At 43.9% G+C, this 21545-nt stretch overlaps 1 protein-coding gene across 6 annotated transcripts in view; it reads right to left on the reverse strand.

Annotated features, from left to right (window-relative positions):
* The window catches only part of LYN (LYN proto-oncogene, Src family tyrosine kinase), an 89619-nt gene that overhangs the window by 23531 nt on the left and 44543 nt on the right, over nt 1-21545 (reverse strand). For all 6 annotated transcript variants that reach the window (XM_075920679.2, XM_075920678.2, XM_075920676.2 and 3 more), the window contains exons 10-11: nt 21456-21532; nt 1878-2031 (exon numbers count right to left, since the gene is read on the reverse strand). In XM_075920679.2, the coding sequence (XP_075776794.1) occupies nt 1878-2031; nt 21456-21532 (231 nt within the window). The remainder of the gene's footprint in view (nt 1-1877; nt 2032-21455; nt 21533-21545) is intronic.

Genomic DNA, 21545 nt, shown 5'->3' on the forward strand with positions numbered 1-21545 from the left:
AAATATCTTAGTTCAGCTTTTGATGCTGTCTGCACAGCAGGAAGTCGAAGGAAGTACACTCTTCCTTCAACTTCCCTTACTCATAAAATGAGAGTTACAGGAATTAGAGTAAGAAGTCCCACAGCTCGCCACTATTTCGAAATAATGGCTTGCAGTGTAGACACGCTCTGATTTAATCCTTTGTCTCATTCTCAAGAAGTATGTAGTACAGGACAAATTGTAGCCATATTTTAAAATCCTCTCACTTCTGCTTGCCCCCTCAAAAAAAACTCCCCTGGTTTAACAAGAAAAGTTCAAACAGACTTCCTCGGGGAACATGACATCTACCTTTCAGACAAAAGGAGGGACAACACACAAACACACAACACAGTCTCTGTTTCCGAAAAACGAATGCCATCTGGCACAAGACATTCTGTAAAGCTGGGAAACTATATCAGACTCCCATAAACACTGGAGGAAGTTACTTAGCAAGAGTGTTTGGAAGTTAGCATAAATGTATAATATGCAAAACTTTAAAAAAATCCAAGTTTTATTCAGTTAATATACAATACCAAAAGCTGTCTAATAAACTAAAGATTTCCTCCTCCTATACTTTCTCTGTCTTTAAAATCTACTCCATTGGGCTGTGTCCCCCCTTGAATGGTTATTATCTAGTGACTCCCTAGTACAGTAAACGTCCGATAATCCGGCACCTTTAGGACCCAGGGGGTGCCGGACTATCAGAAGGGGGGGCTATGAGGGGTCTGGAGTGGGGTGGGAGGGGATGCCACCCCAGACCCCTCATAGCCCCCTCCCTTACGATAGTCCGGCTCTGCCCCAGGTGTCCCTGATTCAGCCGCTGCTGGTCAGTTTCAGCAGCAGCTGAATCGGGGATACCTGCAATAGAGCAGCTGGGGTGCTGCTGGGTTGGTCCCGCAGCGCTGAGGGGTGGCGCTACGGCACCAACCCGGCAGCACCCCAGCTGCTCTGCTCCCGGCTTCCCCGATTCAGCTGCTGGTCAGTTTCAGCAGCAGCTGAATGGGGGACGCCTGTCCGGCTGCCCCAGCACTTCCGGGTTCCTGATGGTGCCGGACCATCAGGAGTCCCGGAGCATTGGATGCCGGACTAATGGAGTTTTACTGTACCTCACCTTTTTTACCCTAACTTTGATGCCTTGTTCTCTTTCTTCCTTGTACCTCAGTCTCCTATCACTTCTGTTTTCAATACTACTTATGTGAGGTCAAACCGTCTAATCATAAAGTAGTTGTTTTAGTTTTAGATCTAGTGAAGATGAAGTTTATCTGTGTTGCACTATATATAGAAATGTGGAATGATGACAAAGCTAGATATTTTTCTTTTACTGAATCTTTAAAAAAAAATTGATATTAGCACACAAAATTACCAAATAAAGTATATTGTATGAAACCTTCATACAAACTTCCTTGAACTATCCTAGAATACTCTGCTATGGAATAAACTACCTCCTGCTTTCAAGTAGGTGCTCTACTATTGCTTTAAACGCAGCATTTAAGTCAGGTAGTACCAATATAAAACTCCTACAAAAATCCCACTTCATAGGTAGAAGGAAAATTTCAGTGCTCTGGAAAACGTTTTTTTCAGGCACCACTGCCTCTACTTGGCTAACCCTTTCCCTTATATGTTTGATTTATAAAATTTGCTTAAAGAGGGTACAATCTACTTTTCATAAACTTTCTAATTTGAAGAATCTGGATTAAGGAGACAGAACAATTTTTAAGTTCATTGTTGTCATTAGAACACTTCATGTAACACACTGTGCTTTGTGCTTGCTTCTCATTTTTATTTTAAACAAAGGTCTAATTCTGTGGCTCTTCACAGAATGAATTTTCTAGATCTGAAAAATATAAAGTGATACATACCTTCCCGTGCTGTGTATTCGTTATCTTCAATTACTCTGGCTAGTCCAAAATCAGCAATTTTGCACATCAGTGAATCCGAAACCAGAACATTAGCTGCTCTCAGATCTCTATGAATGTAGTTTTTCCTTTCTATATATGCCATTCCCTCTGCAATCTGTTAAAAAAACAAAAAAATACCTAAGCAAATATGAGCTGTTCTCCTTTACCACAGCCTTCATTAGTTACTGTAGCATCAAGTATGTATGGAGCATTTTACATATATATGAGAGGCAAAATCCATGCCCAGAAAAGGTTTTAAAGGTCAGTCCTGCAAATCTTCACTCGCAATAGACTTCCTGGTGATTCCAGAAAGATTGCATGTGTGAATAAGTTTGCAGGATTTGGCTCTCCACATTCAGTTACAGTCTCTGATCGGGCAGAGAATTTAGGCATATGCTAAATTTAGGGCCTGCTGAATTCAGTCAGGAATGTGGTTAAGAGTCTTCCTGAACCAGAGCCTTCATGCTAATAAAATACATATTAAAATTATACTGTGGGATTTCTTCCCCAAAATTCTCTATCCAAAAACTGGTGTTAAATTAACATATTCAAACAATAAAATGGAATAGCGTTAAATAGCAAATAAAAGCTTTGTATGGATTTCCTATTGTAAAGTGTTCCTTTTCCAGGGAGATTAACAAGAAAGCATTCTTTGAAGTGTTAGTAAAACTGCAATTATAAAAACATAAGAACGGCCACACTGAGTCATTCCAAAGGTCCATCTAGCCCAGTATCCGATCTTTCGACAGTGGCCAATTCTAGGTGCTTCAGAGAACAGAGCAGAACAGGTAATCATCAAGTGATCCATCCGGGTTGCCCTTTCCCTGTTTCTGGCAGAGGCTAGGGACACAATCCCTGCCCATTTTTGCTGATAGCCAGTGATTGACCTATCCTCTATGAATGTATCTAGTTCTTTATAGTGTTGGCCTTTACAAATTTCTCTGGTAAAGAGTTCCACAGGTTGACTAATATAATATCCAATACAAATTTGAACATTTTCAAGAAAATTTTCAGAGAAGTCAGCTAGCTCTGTGTTTATTCTTATTTACAGTATGCATCTGAGCATGCACTAGGAATGTCTGGAAACCCCGGCTCTTATGTCTCTAATTTCATAAGTAAACAATGAAATAAAATTACCATTTTTTCTTAACTATTCAAATTACAAGTCATAAGTATTCTGGCAATTATCAGAGATAATGTTTCAGCATTTGCCCAGATCATTACTTTATTTTTAAAATGATGTGTGAAAACATTGGGTAATCCACACCACCAAAGTGTGTCCAAGATACTGTATAGTACAATAAAACTTACACATTTGGAAAGCAGCTGCCAAACAAGGACCCTTGACTCTACAGACTACTGTAGATATGGCTCTGATGCAGCGGCAGATTTAGAGTTAGTAGGGCCCTGTGCTCGGCTTCATTTTTGGGGTCCCACTGAGACCCAGCCAAGAGAAAGAACATTTACTCTTCCTGTCCCCCCACACTTTTCATTCTTTTTTCTTTATCCTCCTCCTATATTATAAGTAATAAGAAGTACATGAAAATAAAGTGAGGTACTTTGGTTGTTTTTGTAGTCTAACTTTTTTCATAGATCAGTTGAACATTGCTGAGGATCTTGGTGGATCACTTAATGGTCTTTCCAAATATTGTTTGTACCATGAGCTAACTATTGTAAAGTGCTTTGGGTAAGAGCGCTTTATAAAAATACCATAATAATGTTCCTGAGTTCACCTGAATGGCATTCTCGAAGCACAGTTTGAGAACTTCTGGTCTAGATGAAAGCTTGTATTTTCATTAAGCCAACATGAAAAATGTGTAAAATAAAATGTATAGATGACACATGAATGGAAAAATAAAAGTTAACTTCCTCTGAAGAAGCTTACTCAATTTGAAAAAAAAAAAAATCAGCTGGCTTTCTTTCTATACTTTTTCTTTACAAAATCCTCAATTAAGTCATTGTAAGTGTAAGCAGGGCATGAATCAATGCTTCCATTACAGCCAGCTGGAATGGGAAAGAAATCCTAGGTTTGTTTATGTAAACACAGTTCACGCCGTTTGCTTAGGCCTGCTAGATATTCAATTGTTAGAATGGTGTTTTACTCATAGTAACCAATTTAGCTGCTGTGGGGTCATAAACTGTTAACACTAAATGGAGAAATTGTGAGATATGATCACCAATGCTTGCAGTTACTGGGGAAATGCAGAAAAGTCAGACTGTGTTTAACTCAGTTCAAAGGAGACAAACTGTCAGTGTAAATAACCTTGGACAGACAAGGCTTCCTGTGCCAACACTCTGTGACTTTAACTAAAGGAAGGGCAGGACTCTGAATCAGCTGGCCGCATGCCCTCCAGCCATGAGCTGTAAGACTGGTTGAACCTGTTTCTCCCCCTCCCCCCCCACACATACACTTCTAATGACAGAACTAGAGCAGACTCCATAAGGAGTCTTTTTATTATTTTTAAATTTACTCCAGTGGATGCTGGAGTTTCTTATGGCTGGCCTGTGCTTTGGGCCAAGAGCTGAAATCACTAAGTTTGGCCCAAAGTCAAATTCACCACAAGCCAATTGAAGATGCGATGAGTGGCCAGCAGAGCGGTGGCAGCACAACGAGCCTCAAGGCAAGACAAATGGACAGCAAGGCAGCAGCAGAGAGCAGCAAAGAGCAGTGAGCAGGTGGATGGTGAGCAACCAGCAGAGTGAATAAGATTCTTCCTTACGTCCCTTGCATTCAGGCTGGAAGGTGAACTCTGCGGATGCACCTCTGAACTCTGGGGGTATGTCTACACTAGCCTCCTATTTCGAAATAGGGATGCTAATGTAGGCATTCAAAGTTGCGTATCAAGCCCGGGATTTAAATATCCCGCGCTTGATTTGCATCTTCTCGGCCGGTCGCCATTTTTTGAAATTTACAAGTCCAGACTAACTGCCCGCGTCTACACACGGCAGGGACCCGGTATTTCGAATTAAAGCCCTAAATCGAACTACCTGTTAAACCTCCTTGCAGGAGGAATAATACCTTGAAGAAGGAATAACAGGTAGTTCAATTTAGGGCTTTAATTCGAAATACCGAATTACACAGACATACCCTGGGTCTGCCCTGACCAAGGCAGCAACTATGAGTGGGGAGCAGAGAAGGGCTGGGCATATGAAGGGGACATTTATGTTGCTGGACTTAAGAACCTGTGAGGAAAAGGACATTGTCCAACCTACTTGGAGGGGCACTGTTTCTTATGTTTTTGGTTATGAACTCACATTACTTCCCTCCCTTTTTATTAAAGGTTTCTTTTCTACACTCAGACTATGTGCTTACAGGTGGGGAACCACTGCCTCTCAGAGGCACCCAGGGGTGCTGTGTGATTTTCCCAGGTTACTGGGTGGAGGCTCGAGCCAGTTCTGTGTTGGATGGATGAAGAGAAACCCCTAGATACTGAACCTGGCCCTGGCTGGTGCTGGCAGAAGGGTTACATAAGTAATATTTTGTAAAGAGGCACTTTCAATTGTCAATAATGCTGATAATATGTGACACTGCACAGAAAATGGGTCAAACCCTCTAATCATAAAGTTGTTGATCTAGTTTTAGATCTACATATTGCTTAACTTGTCAAATGTTCCTCCCTGCTCTCTTACTTCCCCCAGAGCCCTCTCTGCCAGGGCTGGCCCTACCATGAGGCAAACTGAGGCGGCTGCCTTAGGTGCCAGACTGTGGGGGGCGCCACTAGGACCCAAAGTGTAGAAAATTGTGTCTGCTGCTGGTGCATATGTAGGTAGCAGAGCAGTACCATGAGAGGAGTAGAAGAGGAAGAAGGCAGAATTGAGACCTTTCAAAGTTTTGGCCCAAAGGAGCAGGAATGGGGGCTTCATTTGAGCTCCTTGCCTCAGGTGCCAAAATGTTGTGGGCTGGCCCTGCTCTCCGCAGAGGGACTACCCTTCCTTCCACAAAGTGGCCACCCCCTTTGTGGGGCAAGGGAATTGCCAGACCCAGTGCTGGACCACCCGGCCCTAGGGGCCCCCCATGTCATTTGGGGGGCCCGTATCAGGGCATGGTATGTTTCACTGAAAATCTACCTCTGCTTAGAGCTATTGACGAACTCCTACAGATAAGTTATAATGCCCTTCCTATTGTACGGGGAAAACACTGCTGTCTGTTCTGAGAGAGTGCTGGGGTAGAAAAAAAAACACAGGGAACTTTTTTCAACCCCATCCTCCTGTGCATTAGCTGTCCCCTTATCAGTACAAGTTAGCACCAGTCTGTGTGTTCCATGGCTGGCCTTGCACTGCTCCATGTATACAGGAACTTGCCTCATTTTGCACCACACAGAGCATCAGAGTCTAAACTTTTGTTAAAAAATTAACAACACTTCCGATAATGTCTTTAAAAAGCCCCCAAAGGACAAGACAAGTGCACCGGCAAGCATTTATGACAGCAACTGCACACACTCTTTGTTCCTCTTTTTGGGTCCAGACACTGGAAAAAAAATGCATTTCATTCCGCTCCCTTCCCCCCCGACCGACACACATACATACACATACACCATTGTGAACCTTTGCTTATAAACCAATGTACTGCTGCTTTTTCAGACAAAAGAGTGGAGTTTCAGTTGCAAAACAGAAATAAAAGTTCTCATGCAGAACCAAGATAGGGTTTTTATCACTATTTGTGATGATCAGAAGTAGATACTATATGTAATCTGTTGATAAGTAAAATGAAAGGAGTATCTGCTATGGACTACTTATTAGAAAAGATCTTTTTTGGAGATCTACAGGCTAGCCACACATTGAAATACTGAATTCTGTGTGCAGTGATGGGCACAAGCTCGATTACTTGGGTATTGGGAAGAAGCAGGGATCAAACTATAATTGATACAGATACTGGTTTTATTTGCTTTGACAATGACTCCACTGAAAGGCAGAAAAGTACATCTATGTCACGGAAGTAATCAACTTCCCTGTCATTCCGCCACACACTTAATGGGAATGGTTTATGCGACACAATGAACAGGATGCAACACTGTGGGAAACAGACTGTGATAGTGACTTAATTTCTGTAGGTACTTCCACAATTCTGCCAGCAATATCCCTGCAATGCTGTAGGAAAGAACTTAGGGCACATCAACACAGCAGCGTTATTTCGAAATAACAAAGTGAGCGTCTACACAGCAAATGCCTTATTTCAAAATAATATCGAAATAATGGGCTTCTTATTCCGACTTCTGTAACCCTAATTTCACGAGGAATTACGCCTATTTTAAAATAATCATTTTGAAATAGGGTGTTTATCGACAGGGCAGCTGGAGTTATTTCAAAATAAGTGTCCTCCAGAGCTTCCCACAGGTACCCTGCTGGGCCACTCTGTCCACACTTATCAGAACTCTATAGTTCCCCTTCCCCTGCAGCCCTTAAAGCTGCAGCCACAGAGGAAAGAGCAGGCCCTACTATTCATGTGCCACACAGCAGTGCCCTACTCTGCCCCTACCTCTGACATGGCAAACCTCAGCATACTATGAGGCCTCCACGGCTGCCAGCCCAGCTGCAGCTGGCTCCCAAGCCCCTGCCCGAAGCTGGAAGAGGAGTGCATCCTTGTGGACTGACACGGAGATCCTAAATCTCATTGAGATCTGGGGGAAACAGTCCATAGTCCTGGATTTCTACATCAGACATGCCAATGAGTACAGCCGCATGGCCGACAGCCTGGTTCAGAGGGTGCACAGCTCAGAATGAAGGTCAAGGAGCTCTGTTGGGCCTATACCAAGCCCAGGGAAAGAAGTTCCCAATTGGGAGCAGCACCCCAGACCTGCTGTTTCTTCACCCAGCTGTAAAGCATCCTGGGAGGGGGGCAGGTCACCTCCCCTCTCCTCGTCATTGACTCCAGCCGGGAGACGCCTGTCATCAGCTTCTGGGATGTCACCTAGGGCTAGGACAAAGCCAAGGTAGACCATCAGGTGCGTTCCCTGGGCACATACGAGAAGGGTGGGGGAGTGGTGAGTGGCTGCGCACTCCTTGCCCAGCCTCCTCGGCCTGGGGATTGCACAGCAGCCTGTGCACGTGGCTGCACACTGAGTGGCAGTCCAGAGCAGACAACTGCATTGAGGCAGCCACGCAGAAACCTTGCCGCTGCTGCTCACAGGGATTCTGCTTTACGCACACACAGCAGGGCCACACATGGCATGCCCATACTGCTGGGGCACCATGTGCTCCTGGGCAAGCATGGTGAGGTAGAGAACACCGGTCCCCTGCCAGGTGGGCGAGGCAGAGGAAGTGGAGGGGGCCCTAGCAACAACCCTCCCTGGCAAGCGGCATCTGCTGCTCACACACCCCTCCCCCAATGCACTCCCCTCCTCCAGTGGGAAGGGGTACAAGTCCTCTCCCTGTGGGACAACACCAGTGCTGGACCCGGGGTATGAGCAGCATGGAGGGAAGCCAAGTTGCACCGTTGCCTCTCTCCCAGCTGCTGGTCCCCAGCCTGGCCAGCCTTCCCATGCTGCTTGTCCCCGGGACGTGGGAGTAGCAAGACTCTGCCTTGGGATGTCTGTGCCCCTGCAGGACAGGGCCTACTGTTTAGGCCACAGATGGCTTTGCTCAAAGCACATCGCCATCTTCTGAACTGAGACCTTTCTGTGCTGGCTCAGAGGTGAGGGCTGGGTTTCATGAACCCTGCCTCCTGGTATGACTGCCCTTCTCACTTTTCTTCACAGCTGGACCAGCTGCGAGTGAGGTGCAACCCACACCTCCTGCGCCAGCCTCCAGACCCTGTGTGACCTGCAGGCAAAGGTGACGCCAAGAAAATCTACAGCGGGAGCACATCACCTGCCTGCATGCTCTGCAGCGGACATGGAGCTATACCGGACCACCTGGCAGGAGTTCTTGCAGCAGGCCCGGACCATGTGCATGGCTTACACCACTGCCATGGACCACCTGGTGGCTGCTCCTGCCCTAGCTCTTGCCCCTCTGGCTTCTCCCCCAGTCCCTCCTCCCAACTGTTCAGGGGGTCCCTTTAAGCACGAGTCTCAGATAGCCTCAGGCAGCATCTATAGGAAGTGACTGCTGTCCTGATACCCTGCCCAAAGTGCTTCTGGGGGGCTTTAAATGCAATTGAGACTCCAAGCAGTGTGGACGCTCTATTTCAAAATAGCTCAGTGCTATTTCAAGGGGCATTTGCTGTGTAGATGCACTATTTCGAAATAATCTATTTTGGAGTTTCTATTTCGGAATAGCTTATTTCAAAATAAGCGTGCAATGTAGCTGTGCCGAGACAGAGACAGAGACAGAGACAGAGACAGAGAGAAAAAACACACAATAAAACATTGGGGCCAGATCCTTTGACATTAATAGAGCTGGTTTTCACCAGCTGAAGATCTGGCCCTGTAGGTTAAAAAATATCCGTACATTTGGAGCAATTTGGACTCAAAATATCATTCTTTTCCTGTGACTTATCAGGACAATCTTTTGCATTGAAATGGAAGTTCAAAAATCATGTACAAATCATGCATGCACCAATGCTCCTTCCCGACAATTACTTCCTTCTCCCTACACTCCATTACCCCTGACTTCCCCAAGCTCTTGTATTGCTTTTGAGGGGCAAGGGAAATATATTTCTATATTGTAATATAAATTAATTATTACTCAGAGTTCTGTATTAATATATTTAGTAAGGAATCTTTTGTCCAAAAAAACCTTGACTTTTTTGTTGCCTGTTGTTATAGATACAGTTGCTCACAGGTACAGGTTCGACCTCCCTGATCTGGCACCCTTGGGACTCAGGGAATTTGCCAGATCATGGGAGGTCAATGCATTGAGGGGTCTGTTTCTCCCTTGCCCCATCCCAAGGGCTCAGCTTTTCCCCAGACAGCTCCGCTGCCACCCAGGGCTCAGCTCTTCCCACAGCGCTGGGGGAAGGGAGCTCTACTTTTCTCCTCTGGCTTAGCTGACACCCCAGGCTCCACTCTCATGCTGGAATTCCACTCTCCCCACAGTGGCAGGGGAATCCACTGCCATCCAGAGTTCCATTCTCTCCCCAGTGATTTTGCTGCCTTCTGGCGTCTTCTGCTCCCACTGGTAGCCAGGAGCTCCTTCTCCTCCTCCTGCTCAACAGCTCTGCTGCCGCTTGGGGCTTCACATTCCACCCAGCAGCTTTGCTGATGCCTGGGGAGCTGCACACTCTGCCCAGCAGCCTTGCTGCCCCCCAGGGCCCTGTGTTCCGCCTGGCAGCTCCGTCCTCCCCACAGCAGCCCGACTGCTGCCCAGGAGCTCTGCACTCCACCAAGTGGCTCTGCTGCCACTTGGGGGGGAGGGCTCTGTGCCCCCCATAGCACCCTCACTGTGGCCCAGGGAGCTTCCATGCTCCCCTCTGGCAGCCATGTTGCTTCCCTCCTCCATGACAGGGAGCTATGCTCTCCCCCCCTTCACAGAACTGGGGTTTCTGCATTCCTTCTGGCTCTGGGGCAACATTTTGGCCCCCTAGTTTGACAATGCTCCTGGCCCCAACCCGGACGGCTCATCCCTATGAGTGCTCTCTTGGGGGTCACTCAATGATGCCGGACCAGGGAACTCTCATTTGTAGAGTTACAACCTGTATTTTGAACTAGGTTACTAAAATAATTGAAATGAGCCTGATTGTATTGTGTTATTCTGACAAATAAAGGGAAAATGAAGCCACTCTCACCCACTCACGTAAAGATAATTTTATACACAAAAATCATCAGCCAAACAGCTGTTTATCAGCCACTTGCAAATTTTAGATAAGACTATGAAGTTGGTTTTTGTTTTGATTGTATTGCCTATATGGTAGGTGGGGGTGTCAGTTTTGGCTGAATGTATTCCTGTAGGTTCCATCACAGAACATAATCTTTAATTAAAGATTATGTTTTTATTCCTGGAGACACTAGGAGAATCCTGGAGGGCTGGTAACCTTCCCTAGGGATATGGAGTACTTCCACACTTTCCACATGTACTGCATGTCTATTACTATTAAACAAATAATATTCTATTCCCTCCCTTTAAATAATTATTGCCAGGCTTCCAGCACCATTTTTTAAAATCCAATCCCCAAACAGTAAAACTTTGTACACAGTAAGAGAATGATGAACAATCCAGCTTCCCATAGCAGAACCAACCAGCCTCACTACTACAAAGTAACATAAACGAGTACCCAGTAAATTGGGCGGGGGAGGGAGAGGAGGAAAGGACATTACATAGGTTTGGGAGCCAGCATTCTTTTTTCAGCTCTGCCACTGATTTATTTTGTGACCTTACACTAGCTTTTTACTGTAATCCATGTCTTAATTCCCTCCTTTGTAAAACTGAGAGGATGCTTACTTCAGCCACTGAGGTGTTGTGGAAAATTAAATTAGTAAGCGTATGTAGTTTCTAAACGAAAAGCACTATGATGAGTGCTAATTAAAATGACTGTTGGAAGATACAGCAGAGAGTACTGAATAGTGCTGGAGCAAATATTTCACACTTTCCAACCATTTTTTGTAGTCATAGTATTTTTTTGAAAAGTATATAAGGAATAGAAGGGATACTTGATGATATGCAAATGGGATTCTCACATTTCTCAGACACAAATTCCAGTTTAAGAGGATGAAAGACCCTATAAGTGGGTTAATTTAGTGAACGTGTGGTGTAGTTCATGTCAGAGAGGTCGGAGGCAAAATTCAAAGCTGAAATTAAACGGTGCGTATAGGATAAACCACTATGCACTATTCAGTTTGTAAAAGATGCATGTAGTATGAAAGAGCAAACAAGACTGAAGAACCTCAGATCCCTGACAGCACTGTATTTCAAGTCCCACATAGTCCTTTTTTCCCTTTTGGTTTCCATCCCAGAAAGAGGTCTAATCTTTTTTCCCCCAGCATTTTTCCTCCAACATGTGATTTCAGCAGGGTTTGCAATGCTGAGAGTTACATTTTAACTTACAAAGAATGCACATTGAACGGCATGCTAAAACAGATGCTCCTTTTTATGTTTGTAGGCTGTATATAAAAATATGCATTTCCGGTGTTACCAAACTGAATTTGACTGTTGTTTCACCTCAGAGTTTCCCTAGGTCAATGGCTCTTCAGGCTGAGTCTCTAAAGGCATGTCAGTTCCATAGCCAAGGGTTCACAAAGGAACAATGTGGCCAGGATCACACACAACTGCTTTTGACTTCCCCATGGAAGAGGTATCCATTTTGCAGTGGCATGAACTTCAGATGGCTTTTCGATGTGAGATCAAGCAAGACTCAAATCCCTGACCTACAAGATTGTAGTTGAGCACTTCAGTCACTCAGCACGGCACCTACAGGAACCTTTCTTTTAGAGGGAAAATTTAAAGCCCTTTACTAATTTAAGTTTAAAATTAAGGTTCTTATCCTTTGTTCCTGTCATACAGGCCGTGTCCAGACTCAGGGGTTTTTTCGGGAAAAGTAGCCTTTTCCCGAAAAAACTTCCCCTGCGTCCAGACTCAAGCCTCGTTCTTTCGAAATTATTTCGAAAGAACGCGGCTTTTCTTTCGATGGCGGTAAACCTCGTTTCACGAGGAAGAACGCCTTCTTTCGAAAGTTCCTCTTTCGAAAGAAGGCGTTCTACAATGTAAAGAGGCCGTCTTTGAAAGAGAGCATCCAGACTCACTGGGTGCTCTCTTTCGAAAAAGCAGATTTCTCTATCGAAAGATCCGCCTGCAGTCTAGACGCGATCTTTCGAAAGAGGCTCTTTCGAAAGCTGCTTTCGAAAGAGCCTCTTTCGAAAGAAGCCTGCAGTCTAGACATAGCCACAGTCTAGAGTGCAAGCCAGAAATCTGTGTGTGTAAACGTGGCTTAATTGTCCCCCCTATCCTGATTCTACAGAGACGGATCAACCAAACAGTTGCCTCGATTTGCCCTGACAGCTCTAAGGGTCAGAAGCCAGAGCTGGAGATCAGCATAGTACTGGGCATCCCAGCCATGTACCCTTGGCCCTGCTATGTTGCAGCAGGGAGAAGAATAGCTTAAGAGCCATTGTCAGCTGTGTACTACTAGAGGGTCATCATTCTCCTAGAACAGATTCACCAAACTTCAGAGGCTGATTGAACTGACTAGTGGCCACACTACACTGGGAGAATCTGGTGCCTAGGCTGTCAAAGAAGCCAATAATGCAGTTGAATTTTGAGTTTAAACTGTTTAAGGCTGGGGTGGGGAACCTCAGGTCCCGGGCCCACCTGCAGCCCTTGACTTGCCTGCATCTGACCACCTCGGCTCAGCATTGGGGAGCCCACGCTGGCACTCCAGCCCCCCTATCACCCACCTGCAGGGCTGGAGCACACAAAATCTACTTCCCTGGGCCCCCCAGGCTCTGGTGTGCAAGGGAAATTTAAGGAGTGTCTTTCTCCTTCTCAGTCAGGGGCTTCTCACTTTGCCTATCACTGACTGATTTTTCTCTGGGTCAGTGGCCCCCAACCCCAAAAATGTTCCCCACCCCTGGTTTAAGACATAACTCTAGGCTGGGGGGTGGGTGAAGGAGGAGTCTCATTATCTTTTTCTAAGAGTACTCTCCAGTCCTAAAGGCTACACAGTATCAGAACGTTAAACTAGTCAGCCTCCCACAGCAGAACCAACCAGCCTGCCTACTGCAAAGCTACATAGACAAGTACACAGTAAATTTGGGCTGAGAGCATAGGACATTACACAGGATTGGGAGCCACTACATGGGCATGGTACTGATCACTCTAAATGGGTTTTCCATCAGCCTAGAATTAACCAGAACTAGATTTCTTTAAGTAATGTCTAGCCCAGAGAAGGGCCAAAGGGCCTCCGTAGGCTGGATCCGGATTGATCCAGCCTGCAGAGGCCCTGCTACTCCCCCACCCCAGGCCAATTAGGGAAGTCTCCTCTCACCACCAGGGGCATGGTGCTTAGTGGAAAGAGGGGGCAACAGGCCAATCATGGTCGGGGGGGAGGGGTCCGAAGCATCCTGGCCATGCCCCTTCCTTTTGAGGCCCTGCCCCTTCCAGAGTGGCCCAGGGCCACTTCAAACATTTTTTAAGTGCCCCCTGGCAAAAAATTATTACCCACCCCAGTCTAGCCAATGGAAGAAAAACTGAGTTCTCTATCACTTTGTTTAAAAAAAAAAAACCATTTAATCCTGATGGGATCGAGATGTTAATTGCTTAGCTGTATGGTGAACAGTGATGGCAGTCTACAATTCTCCAGAAATATACTCCAGGTTTTGTTTTGTTACAACTATAAAAGGCCTTTTTTTATTAGTATTTCTTTTTATTCTGTACCATGTTTATGTTAAAGATGTGAGCAAAATCGTGGGCAGGGAAGGCTGCACTGTATTCTTCCAGTTTGGACAATTGCTTTGTATTCTAAACAGAGCAAAATGCCCACACAAAACTAAGGAAGATGAAACAGAGTAGTTTGTTGGGTAATCAGTTACCAGAATGTAATGTTACCAAAAAAAAAAAAGGAACTTGAAAAAAATGTGAGACCTCTAATGTTGAAGAAGAATGACGACAAAATAAATTGCTACATGTTTCTTCTGGTTTATTTTATTTTATTTCTGCTGAAAAAGGATGACAACACTGACCCAAGATTTTTGGTTTCTCTCTCTCATAGACAGAAGTTGGTTTAATAAAAAAATATTACCTAACCACTATGTCTCTACCACACTGGGACTGACACACCTACAACTGCACTACATAGAGCAATGAATGTGCAAACTTGGACCAGGGAAGTAAACAGGTCTTAATGAAAAGTATGTGCTCTGCTAAGACTGAATAGGATTGTTTTTACAACAACAACGTTTGGAGTATTTCAGAATGGAAACCTGAGCATGTTCAGTAGAAATTCTGTTAAGAGTTATCTAAGCAGTTAGAAGATAGAGGCTGTATGTCTATGCAGTTAGCTTACTTGCAGTACGTGGTTAAAGGACTTTAGAAACTCACCGTTGAAGCAGAAGGGGATTATAAAGTAATAAAGCATCACTAACTTTGGGGCAAGAGGTAAACAAATAAATGTAATCTCTGAAATTAGAGAAATGTCAGCACCTAGAAGCTTTGACTCCCAATAGCATTAGATCCACTAATAAAGCAATTAGAGCTTGTTAGCTGAGCTCAGACCCATCAATAGGGGGTAAAGGGTGCAACTGCCCTGGAGCCCAGCAATTCAAAAGGGCTCGGAGCTCACAGCCACCCAGACCCTTAGACACTGGAGTACCACATAGCATGCTTTGGGTGTCTTTGAGGGCTGGCTGGGGAGGTTAGGGTTGCCCTCAGCCCCACTCCTTCCACCTTAGTCTCGGTAACTTCTGGGAACAAGGAACTGCCCTCCCAACACACAAACACACAAACACACCTCTGACTGTGCTAGTTAAATAGTTAAGGAGGAAGCTGTTGCCAGTTGTGAGTGGAGACAGGAGAGCATAAATATTCTGAATTAGCTTCAGACTGTTATATTAACAAGCTTTGCTAGCATAGCTTGCAAAAGGAGCTGGAGGAATATTTCGAACTGGGGCAACATCTAGACTGCAGGCTTCTTTCAGAAGAAGCTTTTCCAGAAGAGATCTTCTGAAACAACTGCTTCCGAAAGAGCATCCACCCTGCCAAAGCAAATAAAAAATGCGATCTGCTTTTTCGAAAGATAGCATCCATTCAGTGTGGATGCTATCTCACATGTAAGCTGTGATTACTCTGGACCAGTGGTCTCCAACCTTTTTATACCCAAGATCACTTTTTAAGTCTCAGAACAGGCCCTGCCCCTTCCTTGATGCCCCGCCTACATTACATGAGGAAATCTAATGTAAATGTACTGCGCAGGTGCGCAGTTCAGAGAGGGCTCAAGAGCTACTCTTAGAGCCCCTGAGATCTACCGGTAGATCGCGATCTACTGGTTGGTGACCACAGCTCTGGACAGAATGGCCACCAGGGCACCTGTGCTTTTTCCTCTTTCCTCTTCTTTCGAAAGAACTCCCTCTTCCCCAGCCATACACGCTTTTCTCAAAGAGCTCTTTCAGAGAAAGGCTTCTTCCTCGCAGAAAGAGGTTTACCAATGTCGGAAAACCCCTTCTGTTCTTTTGATTATTTTCTGAAAGAACACAATTGCAGTGTGGACGTTCCTCCACCCTGCTCCCACCCTGTGAGGCACTTAGAAGTGCCACTTGATCCTGGCAGGGTGGGAGGAGGCTTCGTGTGCTTCCCTGCCTCCCAGGCTCTGATTCGCTGGGGGGTGGGAGAGCACAGGAAGTCTCCTCCCACCACCAGGGGCATGGTGCTTAGTGGGGAGGGGAGGGGCAAAGGGGCTCCCCCACCTCCAGACCACTCATGGTCTGGGGTGGGAAAGCCCAAAGCATCCTGGCCATGCCCCTTCCTTTTGAGGCCCCACCCCTTCTGGTGCGGCCCGGGGCCACTTCAAACATTTTTAAAGTGGCCCCCGGCAAAAAATTGTCTACCCCAGTCATAAAGCTTCCATCACTCTTTCTGCAACTAATTTGAATTCTTTTGAGATTTGTAACAGTAAAAATTTTCTTTACACTAAAATGATAACTGAATAGATAGTTCAATTTTAATTTTGTTAGCAAATATTTTTTATGAACTCTAATCATAATAGTCATGACACTTTTCCAATGAAAAACAAAAATAATAATCATTTAAACCTTTCACCCCGCATATTCCAGTGTAAAAAGTAGTGCATTCAGCTAATTTAAGTGGCAGGATTGTTTGTGCAAAATTTGGTATCTGTAGGTAATTGCAAATATAACTTTATTTTACATAAACAAACTCTTTAAAATATAAAATAGATTTCCAAAAGTGATGAATGGGGACCAGAGAGCGTATAGCACTTTGAAATTGCTCAGTCCCATAGCTGACAAGCAGAAAAGATTATAGGGAGGTGGTACTGCTTATAAATTGTGTCAGCTACGAGCAATAGGCTAAGGAAATTATACAATCAGCTGGCATATTACTAGCTACGCAAGACAAATGGTGTAACAAGCAGCTAGCGAAGGACTCTGTAAAAGACAGTTCAGTTCTGATTTTTGCTTCTCCATTATTATTTCAAACATCCTTTCTGGCATACTCTACACTTTCGATGCCCAGTTCTGTACCACTGAAGTCAACAAAAAACTCTGCACCCTGTTTTGATCCTGATCCTTAGTAACATCAGTTATAGGTATAACTGGAAAATTGCCTTTATAACACAAATTCTAGTTTCACAAACTCATAACATTCATCTTTAAAATTCTCTGTGATTGGACTCTAGCAAAAGCTGATTTTCCCATCTGTCCCTTTCCCCCCCATTCCATCCCCACACAACCTGGAACATGGACAACATCCCTCCAGAGCGGGGAACATTTTTTGGGTCAGGGACCATTGACCCACAGAAAAATCAGTCAGGGTCCAGACACAAATGAGAAACAAACAAACAAAAAAACCCTTTTCACTGAGGGGGCCCCCAACTGAGGAGAAAGACACTCCCCACATTCCCTTCCCACACCAGAGCCTTGGAGGGGCCCAGGCTAATAGATTTTCTGTGCTCCAGTCCCGTGGAGGGCGGGGGAGGAGGGGGTACTGAAGCACCAGCACAGGCTCCCCAATGCTGGGGAGGAGCCCTGAGCCTCAGGGGCCAGATCCAGACAAGCTGGGGGCTGCATCTGGCCCCTGCACTGTAGGTTCCTCACCCCTGCTCCAGAGATTAAAATTTTATTTCAAAAAGTCCTAATCAAATTCTTTTAGGCAAAGCTAAAGCAAAAATGACTAACAATTTAAGCTTGGTATAGACGTAGTCCTCAGTGAAGAATTGTGAGCTGTTCAGTGTTTCTTTTTCACTTCATTTTTTATTGGACAAAGATAGGAGTGTTTAAAAAAATAGGCAGCAACAGATTTCCTGAGGCCTGCAGGTAAACACTAAAACAAAGGTGTGCTGGGCATGTAGGTATTATAAGATTGGTGTTTAGCTATTATTATTAGGCGGTGGTTCAAAGAACTTACATGCTCTGCTAACAAAGCAGTAAAATTAGGGCTATCATATTGGGCTCATATTGTGTTAGAGAACACAACAACTGTATAGTATATGTGAGCCAAGCCAGAATTTCAGCTCAGTTCTCTAGTGAAAGCCCAGTAACTCTGACTTGAATTTGCTTGAAAGTGACAGCTATTAAAGTTAGGCCTATTTTAGATAGAGGGTTTTGTTTTGTTTTAAAAAGTAGCTGAAACAAGCAATACACTATAACCTCTATAGATCTAAAATAGTCCTTTTCTGACTGTAGATATTTTTTCCCCTGAATGATTGTGAACTAAAACTTTAGGGTTATAAAATCTTGAAAATGGGGCTTGTGATGGAAATGACAATTCAATTGAGACAAATGATGCTCTAAGAAATCAGCAGGACGGCAGTGTTCCTCTGAGTGTTTGGTTCTAAGGGCCAGTAAACTCTGTAGCTATTTTTGTGCTGTCGGTCACAATGACCACATCCTCTCTCTTTCTTACACCTCCCTATCTGACAGACCACTTCAGATCACCAGACAATTCCTCTGGATAAGTTAGCAACATGCTACTGAGGGGAACTGCTTCCTGTTTATTTTCTTCCTGTTGCACCATACAATCTTGGTTAATTTGTTACTCTGCAATGAGTGCCGGTTCTCTTATAAACAGATTATGTGTTCACACACATCACCAATGCTCGGCTGCATTAGGATATTCACAAGATAACAGTACCACAAAAGAGCTGTGTGTTTATAACAAATGCCAGCACGATGCAATAGCAAGTGAATGTACAAGCCAAGAGAAAACCTCATGCTATTACTGTATTTTCTCCCTTTCGTCTCTTCCCCTACCCCTCGAGAAGCTGGACTAAGCTGGCGCACAGCCTGTCAGAGAGGTGTGAATTACACTGCCATACACAGTTCAAGTCTGTGTCATCCAAAGCAAAATGTGCTAGTCTTGGCTTAAGCAGATTAATGGGAATTTCCTTTTATTTATTTATGTTGAGACACAGCTTTTCAATTTTTTCCCCCTCAGGATAAGCATGGAGATATAAACCCACGCTCGGCCAAGCACATCCTGAAAAATGTATTAAATGTGTTTTTCATCCCTCTCCTTTCTTAGTACAGTCTATGTTCTTGAAAAGTGAGTTTGTACCACTCAATTTACTCACAGCTCTGCTGTGAAGTTACCATTATTTAAAGATGAATATCTTAGAAGGTGAACACCACAGCTTGAAAACAAAGCGTGGCTCTGTCAGACCCCTTCAAAAAATGATGAATTTTATTGAATCAAACAAGTTAGCAGTAGAAATAATCCATCATCCCTTCTGTTTTCCAGGTACTGATCCCTAGCATACATTTCTCTAGTGATTTGTTCACTGTAGTATTAAAAGTCCTGATAGGGCTTTCTCCACTTCTGGGGCTGTTCCAATTTTCCTTCTTTTAAAAAAAAAATTGCATTCCTTCATCAGTACTTCTGTGGAGCAGGGGGTTAATAAGGCATTGAATCACAGACGCCAAGACTTCAATGGGCTCTGCCTGACATGCAGGAGTCAATGCGCATGGAGCTCACTGCAGGATCAAAGTTTAAGTCTTCATTCCCCACAGGTATTTTCACCCTTCAGATATTTGTACAACAGAGTTGTCCCATCACCTCCACTGCTGCTGCTTAGCCAAATTCTACACAATTGGCTTTTTAGATCTTTCCCCATAAGTCAAGTTTTCCAGGATCTGAATTACTTCTATGGTGGTGCCCAGAACCAAAACACAAAATTCCAAATACACCAAATCCTGTCCAGTCCATCATCTGTTCCTTTTGCACATACAGTCAAAATTGCATTGAATTTATTATCTGCCAAAAAAGCTACGTGTCTGCATCTGGGTCTCTTAGCCTTATCAGTTCTCATATGTCCCCTCTCCTGTTGAATATACATATTTTATAGGATATTTTCCTATCTACATTATATTTTTTCCCCAGTTTTTCATTTTATTATTTTCTGCTCATGTTTATACTCTCTCTAGGTCCCTTTCTGTTACCTATAAAGTCGAAATATCAATATATTTCTTATACCTCAAGGGTGGGAAACCTCAGATGCAGGGGACACAGAACCATATGCATTCCCGGGGAGCTGCACCAGGTAAGCACCCCCCTCCTTTGCCCACATCCCTCATTCCCAACTGCTCCTGCACCCTACCTCCTGCTCAGCTCTCCCATCCCACTCCTGCACCCTCTCTACCACCCAGACCCAACACTTCAAGCCATCTTCCCAGCAACCATCCCCTTGCAACATATCCAAAAGTAACTTCCACAGATAGTTCAGACAAGATACCAAATCTGCAGCCAGGTTGAACTAATGGTTGTGGAGTAAGGCAGTCTGAAACACTGGAGCCTTCAATTGAATGGCTTCACTGCATTGGCTTTTACCAACCTGTGTATCCATGATAAGTCTAACTCATACATATTTATTTATTGACCACATTAAACTTTTGATAGTCATTATATTTCTATTGACTTCCTCATGCACAAATCAGTACAAAATAGAGTCTATACTAGTCTAACACTCACAAAAACCAATACCCTACCAGAAGCAAAGAACTACTGTAAGTTAGTAGTATATGCTAAAACATTCAACAGTAGAAAGATGACTATGGCTACGTCCAGACTGCAGTGTTAAACTGGAAAAAGATACGCAATTTGCGTACTACAAATTGCATCTCTTTTTCCGATTTACTTTCTAAAGAGACTTTTCCAAAATTTGGTGTCTACACATGACAGTAAATTTCAGGAAAGAGTTCTCTTTCAACACATCCCTGTTTCATAGAACAGGGATGGCGAAAGAGCACATCCGCTTTTTCAATTTTTTTTCCAAAAAGCGGACACATTCCTTGGACGCAGTGTTCCTTTTCTGGGATACTGGAGGTATCCCGGAAAAACAATGCAGTCTAGATGTAGCCTTAGTATCATACACCCTATTGACTTTTCAGTGGGACTTTGAGTCCCAAGTCATGTTAGTGCTTTTGAAAAATGTTACCCACAATACATCATGTATCTCACGTATCCTTTGTATCTAGGGCTGTCAGTTGGTTTAAGTGTTAGTATTTTGAAACCATCCTTCATATACATTTCAATTATAGAAAAAAATATTCCAAAATCAGTTTGAAAGTAGTGATCTGTTGCACTCAGCAGAATTTCTTTACTAGCTGACAGCTCAAATAAAAAAGAAGAATCCATTTATTAACCCCATTTTAAAGATTTGCAAATGTGTGTACTATATGAAACTAGGACTACTCCTTTACATGTATCTTCAAGAACTGAAAATAATCCTCTCTTCTTCAAACAAAATGGAGAATAACTCACAATAAAATCGACATGCTAATGCTAACATGCAGGCTTAATCATACATACTCATAGAAAAAAAGAATAGATATTTCACTATCTCCCACAAAAATAGTTCTGAACATTATTTCATCACACCAAAAAGTCTTGGGAAATGGAAAGTCCACTGTTACTACAACACATTTTTTCAACCGTGTCTGATATGAGCTTCAGCTTCCAAGACACTCAATATTTTTTAGTTTTCTTTATAAGAGAGCCATTTACCTGAGCTGAAAAGTCAATTAGCTTTGGTAGAAGTAATTTACTTCCTTCATCACTCTTCAGAAAATCCAGCAAACTACCTGTTCCAATGTG

Source organism: Pelodiscus sinensis, chromosome 2, assembly GCF_052426305.1.
Source record: "Pelodiscus sinensis isolate ZL-2025 chromosome 2, ASM5242630v1, whole genome shotgun sequence".
Taxonomy (NCBI): Eukaryota; Metazoa; Chordata; order Testudines; family Trionychidae; genus Pelodiscus; species Pelodiscus sinensis.